We start from the raw sequence: 9,159 nt of genomic DNA, 5'->3' as shown, positions 1-9,159 counted from the left end.
CTCCGGATTTCATATCATCAGACTGCCAGTGTGAGTCAACAAGGCCTCTGAATGGTCTGGGAATCCCACTGGATTCCTGGAAGTGCGTTTATTCCCCGCCTCTTCTGAATGATGTCATTAGTTCAAAAGAAAAGCCTTGTAAATCAAGCATTTCCTTTACTTGGCACTCTTCTGAAATGCTTCTTCACTTTTAGGGTCACAGCATGGGATACAAGAAATTACACGGAAGGGAAAAATAATAAGTAAGTGAAAGGGAATTACCCTTCAAAATGCACAGTAAGCTCGAAACCAGTTCAGGCAGTTTAAAGAAAATGAAATCTTACTGAAGTTTAATAGATAAATACTTTATGAAAACCTTAAATAACCCAGAAAAAAAATGTGGAACAGAACAAGACATCTCTCACGGAGGCATCTTCAAAAGCCCTGCTTAATCCCAGTCACATGAAAGTCTTGCTTGGGAATAGTCTCGGCATTCCACCTTTTTATTCACCACATAGTATTTGCACTTTACACTTATTTAAACTCAATGAATATATGCAGTATTTATTTCTACCCAGTTTTCCTTGGGTGGAATGCATGAAATTGTATTAAATCTGCACAGCTGTGCAAAAAAAAAAAAAAAACTAAAGATATGTGAATCATATGTCAGCCTTGACCACAAAACCAGTCATGAGTCATATTTGTAGAAATAGCCAACAATATTTTATGGGTCAAAATGATTGACATTTTTATACCAAAAATCATTAAGATATTAAGTGCAGATCATGTTCCATGAAGAGATTTTGTACATTTCCTACTATAAATGTATCAAAAATGTATATTATATTTTGATTTATTTTGCACACTGAGATTTTTAAATATTGTATCTCAGCCAAATATTGACCTATCCTAACAAGCCATTCATCAATGAAAAGCTTATTTATTCAACTTTCTTATGATGTAATTATAAATCTCCGTATAAAATACTGACCCTTATGACTGTTTTGTGGTCCAGGGTCAGATATGTAATCTATTGTGCTCCTTTCACATATACCTTATTTTTGGACAACATGGTTTTTGAAATGCACAAAAATATGTTTGGGTATGATATGAAATGAACACTATTATTAAGAGATAAAGTGGTTGGATGCCGATTAAGGGGCACTATTATCCAGTGGCGGCTTGTGACTGCTCATCCGAGGGGCACAAAATATATTTGTTGCGTCATGTAAACCATGTGCATCACGTGTTTAGTCAAAATAAGTGCCTGCTGCACATGTGTCAAAACCATTTGTGATAAAAGAGACGCTCACTTTCACAAAATAGACACAAGACACTCCCTTAACAGTAAACTCTGAGACGCAAGTGTCTATTTTATCATAAACACTTTAGACGCATCTGCAGCAGGCACTTATTATGACAAGACACTAGATAGGATCACTCGACGCGCAGAACACATATTTTGAAATTACGAACCACACATATGACGGGCAACATGCATGTTGTGACAAAAAAAGAAGTCACCGGCCGCCACTGGTATTATCCCCTTCTGACATCACAAGGGGAGACAAATTTCAATGACCTATTTTTCACATTACTTATAGATGGTTGCTTTCGAAGCACTGCTTCTGAGTCTTCGAAACTTTTACGAATCTTTTGTTTCAAATGAATTGGTTCGGAGCTTGTTTCAAACTGGACAAGTCACGTGATTTTAGCAAACGAGGCTTCATTACGTCATAACTGTTTCGAAACGTTTCGAAAATCCGATGATTCACCACTAGGGGGAGTTGATCACAAAAGACCAGTGTCTAATATGTTTAGGACAGGAGTGTGGAACCCTGGGTCCTGGAGGGCCACTTTCCTGCAAAGTTTAGTTACAACCCTAATCAAACACACCTGAATTTCATTTCCTAATAATCCTGAAGACTTTAATTAGATTTTTCTGGTGTGTTTAATTAGGGTTGGAACTAAACTGTGCAGGGCAGTGGCCCTCCAGGACCAGGGTTCCCCACCCATGGTTTAGGAGAACTCGGGTGCATGTTCATAAAACATTCATCCTTCTGACTAAAACACTACCATTTTGTTTACTTTTTGTTTATAGACAGATTTAATGACAAAAATAAGCATAATTAAAAGGGAAGTTAGTTTTAATGGTTTGTTTGCCCTAAACAAAACTAAAAACAGATAATACACTTTGAATTATGTCTTAATTAAGTAAAATAATTTTTTTAAACATATTTAATAAAAATCTTGCTATTTTTTTGAAAAAAAAGTGAATTTTTTTTGGACATATCTGCTTTACACTATTTTGACCAGCAGGTGTAGCCAGCGTGTGGGGTGTTTCGAAGGCTTCGAAAAACTTAATCAATTCTTAATCAAATGGTTCAATTGCTTCGTTTCTCCCATCATTACCGGTACTTCATCGGTGCTATATGGCACTTAAAATGGTTCCTCTATGATTACGAACCAATTCAGCACCGTTTGTTTGTAGATTGTATGCTAAAATACAATCCAATGGGTTGGGTTTGTCTCTTTTTGACAAAGCATTTTTTTTAGAGTGTAGTCTTCTTAATAAAGTACAGTCTGCAATGCTTTGTTGTTTCGCCTTTTAATTGAGATAACATCCTAACAATAAAACGCCTGAGTGTCACCATTATAAAACAAATTTTGTCATCACTAAAATTATTCTTGATGTCTCAGCATTTCAGCACGAGTACTCCCTTCAACTGACTATAGACTCACTGAAAGTGCAGAAGTTTATTGCCTTTCATCATAACACACTCATTCATGACTCATTATAGCTTTCATCATAGATTTATGTCTAACATGACTAAAGTCACCATGGACCAAGCTGCATCTTTTTCAATAAGAGAAAAACAAGTCTTTCAGTTTTCGCATCAGGAAATGATTTGCTAAATACGAATGTTTACATGTAACCAAAATGACACACATGTTTAATATGCACACCCCTCTTTTTTTCCATGTGGGGGCAGTGCAGTTCTATTATCAATATCAAATTTCATTCAGAGGAAGTGTGTGGATGAGCTTAAACATTTTCGGTCCGTCAGTTCAAGGTAAACCACATTTTCTTTCATCTTTTATGAAAATACTTGATCTTTTATGACCGCAGGTGCTTTCATGTGATGTTTTAGGGAGTATTCCCAAACACGCGCATCTTCTTCTTTCGGTTTCTACGTCATAATAACAACAGATACTCGGAAAAACAATGCTAGCGCGTGGAGTAATGTTAGTTAAAAAAGGCGCGTATAAACGGTTACAAGGTGTTACAATTTTAAACGCATCGTAAGTGAAAGCGCAAAATGTTGCGCATCAATGATACATGTGCACGTCTTTGTTCTCTTCCGTTTTCGCGCTCGTTCTTGCTGATACAGATGCAATAAATTAAAGTCGGTGTGTATGTAAATGATTCAGTTTATGCAATAACTCGTGTGTATCAATAACAGCACACAGAAAATGAATACAACATGTGTAATGGCCTTTTCTGTAAACAAAATAGACGCATCTCTAGTAGTGCATGGTTTGGGAAGTCCCTTACGTTAGATGCAGTTTAAACGACATGGGCTGCATATGAATACAATATAAATACTGAGATGAGTTTGTGCGTGATAAGCGCGTGCAGTTATTAACAGTGCACTGTTATGCACGTTTATAATTTAAAGTGTGATCACAAACCACCTGCAGTTTATTAAAAACAACAAGTTGCCAATGGCAGTCCATCGTACATGAAGAGATACCGCTCTCTCTTCCTTGAGTTTACCTCCACCAATGATGCAGAAGCAAGTGGGAGGGCGTAGTTCAGTCGTATATCATAAAAAAATATATGGCCCCATTTCATTTCCTTCAATATTCATAAGACCAGTGTAATTGCTAGTATTTGACAGTAATTCTGGATCTTTATTGTCATCAGTAACTTTTTATTATAAATAAATTCTTATTTTCTAAATTTATTATAAGACAATGGGGTAGACGCATGTCAAAACTATAAATTACAAAGACAATACCGTCAGAAAAAATGGTCACAAAAGTCCTTATATAGTATATACACTGCAAAAAAAAAAATATTTTTTGTCTTATTTTCAGTAAAAATATCTAAAAATTCTTAAAATAAGATGCTTTTTCTTGATGAGCAAAACAATCCAAGAAATAAGTTTTAAGTCCATAAGTTTTAAGATTTTGTGCATAAAACAAGCAAAAAAATCTGCCAATGGGGTAAGCAATTTTTTCTTCAACTTTTCTTGAATTTAGTGTTTAAAAATGTTCAAGATTTTTTGCTTACCCCATTTGCAGATTTTTTTTGCTTGTTTTATGCCCCAAATCTCCACTAAAACTAGACTTATTTTCTTGGGTCGTTTTGCTCATCAAGAAAATACATCTTAATTTAAGAATTTTTAGATATTTTTACTGAAAACAAGACAAAAATACTAAGTACATTTTTTCTTGAAGGTCATTTTTTGCACTATAAAAATGGCTTTCTTACTTAGCATTTTTGTCTTGTTTTCAGTACAAATATTAAATTAAAGGAACAGTATGTATATGTGGCCAAAACTGGTACTGCAATCACACAACTGGTGGCCAATACACAAAATGACAACATAAACATCAGTTGAGGGTAGAAATGCTCCGATCAGCATTTTTGGGGCCGATCACCGATTACCGATCACCAAGATCATGATCTGCCGATCGCCGATCAGTGCCGATCACAGGATGGCAGTGGAATCTTTTATCTATAATCTAGCAGAGTTTGCACCATTTGTAGAAATGAAACTAACTATAAATTAGTTATATTATTGTTTTAATAGAGAATCAAATAAATAAGCAGAACAAATATTTCTGCTTGCAAAGAGAAATGTAATATGCCTTTAAAAAGGTTTATGTCTGTTAAAAGTAATTCAAATAAAACACTTCACAGTCTTTACTGTATGAATGAATATACACGCATTCGTATGAAGTATAAAAGTTATTTAGTCAAGAGCAGAGAGTGATTTTATTGAGAGATAAATTAGGTTACTGCAGCTTTAAGACGTGAGAGAGAGATCGCTCTGTTCACGTGCACTGATTACAGGCTGCTGTGTATGCGTGCGGCGGGTGTCCGCAAACCGGAGCAGCTGTGAGGAAAATGGAAGTTTAAACCTTCAAAACTTTAAAACGAATGCAAGTAATAAACTTTCGGCATGAGGATGCAATTGTCCGCGATAGATATGTGTTGTATACGCTGTTTGATAGGGATGTGAAGATGCATCGCGCTGAGGACCGGAGCGCGTCTTCATAGAAAATACGCAAAATCTTCACGTCACACATGGGCAACGGGTTACAAAATGCTCACACTGTGTAAAATGGTCTCTAATTGCAGCCGCATCAGGAACGCTATGATGACAAAAGTTAAACAGAAAGATCGGCTCATGAGATCGGCAAATTTAGCGAGTGCCCGGAGCATCCCTAGTTGAGGGCTGCAACTCCACTTTTTAAATGACAATATCCTGGCCAGACCACTGTTGTCAGTGATATAAGTATTTGAAATGAAAATGATTTTTTTATGTTAAGTGACATATCAGGGCCATTTTATGATTAATTTATATAAATTTCTTACATACTGTTCCTTTAAGATGCTTTTTCTTGATGAGCAAAATGACCTAATAAAATAAGTCTAGTTTTTAGACCAAAAATATCAAATTTTAGTGATTTTGTGCATAAAACAAGCAAAAATATCTGCCAATGGGGTGAGGAAAAAAAAGAAAAATAAGTTAATGTTTTTCTTAAAAGCTTAATTCAAGAAAAAATTCTCACCCCATTGGCAGATATTTTTAAAAATCCACAAACACAGTCCTCTTCATCCACAAATGTAAAACAAGATCTACAAATTGTATTTACAAGTTGTAATATCTATTTGTGACTTTTAGTCTGTCCATTTTCAATAATATCAGCAAAATTACCCCCATAACAAGTGGTCTCAAACATGGTGCCCATGGTCTGTGAGGTGCACTATTTATAGCCTCAATTTTAATATTTATTTATTACATATTTTTGTATTAGCTTGGCTTCTTTTATGCGTGTTAACATTTTAAACAGTGATAAAACATATCAACAAGTAAAATAAAATAAAATCAACAAGTAAAACAAAAAGGTCTTAAGTAGACTAAAAAGTAGCCCTCATCCATATGGTTTTATCTATTGTGGTAGCTCTTGCTCAAAAAAAGGTTGGAGACCCCTGGTATATACCATTTAGGTACTGATATGTTTACATCCTGATATGTGAAATGTGACAAAAATCAGATGGTTAATGCATTTTGACTTTATTTCATTAAAATCTCATAACTTATTACAAAAACATGCTAATCTTTACTTTACATTTTGTTACAGGCAGAAGTCCTCACATCACTATTCAATGATAAGAAGCAATGGGTGGACCAGTAGATGGCACTAAGCTCATTTTGAGTCGAAAGGCATTTCTTATAGAAACCCTAAGGGAAGATTCGGATTTTGTCCTGCAGCATTGCCATTCACTAAACATACTGTCCAATAATGAATACAACAACATCAAAGACATTAATAACCGATCAAAGCAGGTTCGGGATATCCTGGATTATGTGATTCACAAAGGCAACAAAAGTGCACTGGAATTCCTAAGGTTGCTGAGAAGACAAGACATGCAAGACACATTTCCAAAACTAGAGGTGCTTCAAGACCTGTCAATCAACAAACGAAAAGCCCCAAAATCTATAGGTATGACAACCAACACACGATCACTGTAAATCAGATAATGTAAAGTGAAGTCAATATTGTAATAGTATGATGTTTAGATTATATATTATTTAATTGTTATCTTTTCAGAAACAACAGCAAAAAGAAAAACAGAGCTGGAAAACAATGTTCTCAGCGAGCAGCCATGCATGACCAGTGAGTCACGCCTGTTTTGCATCTTTCATGATAGCCTCCTTCCCAAACTGCAGCCTCATTTTGATTTCCATAAATTCTTTCCTGCAGATTCCAGAATGGTGACCGAGAAGGAGATGATGAAGGTCGCCCGATGCATTGGGAACAGCTGGAGGGAGGTGGGCATTATGGCACTGGAAATGAGCACCACTACTCTTCAGCAGATCGAGGAGGATAACAAATTACACACCGAACGCGTTTTTGCCATGTTGCGACGATGGAGCATGCGCGAGAGGGATGGGGCCACAGCATTCTGTCTCTATAACCTCTTAACCCAAGAGGAGAACGGCGTGGACCCCCGGAAAATAAACTTTTTGCTGGAAAACAACTGAGGCCTGTGAGAGCACTCATTAAAGTAGCACTTAGACACACCACTAGAGGGAGCTATAACTGCTAGACAGTTACAATAGATAATGTTTACTGCTTTATGGTTGTTGTTTGTTTATTAAGGGTATATTAAAGTACGATATAAGCTCAAGCGCAACAGCTTAGAATATCAAGCGGGTATTTCAGATGGTTCTTAATGTCTAAACTTTTGTTTAGACATTGTTTGCTTAAATTAAGTCTTTTATTGTGTGATCCATAATTTCTTTTTAAAGGAGGTATGACTGAAATAACCAGTTGAGCTGTGTGTGTGTAGCATTTTTGTGTTTCTGTTTGTCTCTTGGCATTATTTTTTGTTTCCATAATTTTCACATGAGGTCAATTACCATGTACATTCCTATTTTTTAAGATGTGTTTGCACTATCTGTACATGTATTTCATGATATAACTTTTTCTCAGGTGAACCTGCTTTGTACTATGGCATCCCAGCTTTAATCTGCAAAACGATACATTTCCTTTTTTCAAGAAAAACAAATGTGAAAGCTTTTTATCTGGTTTTACACTTAAAATTCAATTCAGTGAACAGATAAGAAAAGCCTTACATTCATGACAGGAGTTTAAAAGGATTTTATGTTCCAACAGAGACCGCTATCTGGCAACATTGCAACGACCTTTGGTCTCTCGGCAAGTATCACGTTGTTTCACCCTGATGTATTTTCACCCGGGTGGTTCACCCGTGTTCACCCTTGTTCACCCTTGTTTTGCATGCCAAGCAGGTGATGGGTTTAGAGGTGGAGCTTTGTACAATTCCATTGCGCAGGCTGGTAATTAAACATTTATTTTTTACTTTTGGATTATAAAACATTTTTAACCTTGCAACCAGATATGAAAGCCTTCATTTCAATGTCAAATCATGCTTTAATTAATAAAAAAAAAAGATTTGTGTATTCTTCCCTCCATTGCAGCTAATGATGTTTTGCTACATGTACATATCAATTGTGTTTTGTACATGATTTAGGTTAAAGGTGATGGGATCATTTAATGTAAAAGAAAATAAAAATAATTATTTTCATTATGGGATTTAAGTTTAACCTATAAAGGTTTATTTTTGATATTTGTTTAAGTTTTGTTTGTTGTTTTATAAGCTTAAGCTCATAAAATCTGTCTCTTGGAATATTCTTAATGTGAATAAATGACTCCTAATGTCACAATCATTGTATTTTTATCTTCTGTGTCATCTGCATGTCTAATTTCATACCCATTCACAGTGTTCAGTTTTTAGTGTAAATGTTTAGGCACTCCTAAACATTTCTAGGCTGCTAAATGTCATCTTTAGTGATTTTTCCTAATTAAAGGTTTTAAATAATTGAACCAGTCGAGCATATCCTCAAGGATATTTGCATACAAACATTTCCTGTTTCCTTAAGTAAGTGTTTTCACACATCAGATTGCTTTTGATCCATACATGCAAACCCTTTTTGAACCCGGGGAAATTCCATTCAATCTTGTGAGTGAGTGTGTGGGGGATCATTGCACAATTGGACAAACATAGGAGGGGGGGATATATCTTTAATCAGCAAATGTAAAGTCTAACGTCAACTTAGAACAACACTGCAAAGTTTGGAAGATATTGAACATTGTCCTTTTCTTTAAGGCATCACAACTATTACCCTATTTTTCAGTCTTGATGGTTGTTGGGGTGCAGATCTCATTTGCATAATTTTACAGATGAGATGCAGGACCCCCTCAGTAAATAGTGCAGGCAACATGCAATAAAGACTGTAAATATCCTCAGCAAATATTCTTTAAACCACCATAAATAATAATGAGGTTACCTAAATATATACTTAAAATAGCATATAAGTGGACTACTTGGACTAGAAAGCAATTTTATAAGTTAAAGAT

The 9,159-nt window shown here is 35.4% G+C and overlaps 1 protein-coding gene across 1 annotated transcript; it reads left to right on the top strand.

Annotated features, from left to right (window-relative positions):
* The first annotated feature begins 2,907 nt into the window (after nt 1–2,907).
* Nucleotides 2,908–7,529, top strand: LOC135775247 (uncharacterized). Its single transcript, XM_065285311.2, has 4 exons — nt 2,908–3,053; nt 6,358–6,720; nt 6,829–6,894; nt 6,982–7,529. Exons 2-4 carry the CDS (start codon nt 6,396–6,398, stop codon nt 7,260–7,262), a joined length of 672 nt encoding a protein of 223 aa, XP_065141383.1. The 5' UTR covers nt 2,908–3,053; nt 6,358–6,395; the 3' UTR covers nt 7,263–7,529.
* Nucleotides 7,530–9,159: the final 1,630 nt, after the last annotated feature.

This window comes from Paramisgurnus dabryanus, chromosome 21 (genome assembly GCF_030506205.2).
Source record: "Paramisgurnus dabryanus chromosome 21, PD_genome_1.1, whole genome shotgun sequence".
In the NCBI taxonomy this organism is placed as follows: domain Eukaryota; kingdom Metazoa; phylum Chordata; class Actinopteri; order Cypriniformes; family Cobitidae; genus Paramisgurnus; species Paramisgurnus dabryanus.
The sequence above is the reverse complement of the archived record's forward strand: the minus strand, read 5'-3'. Positions and strand labels throughout refer to the sequence as shown.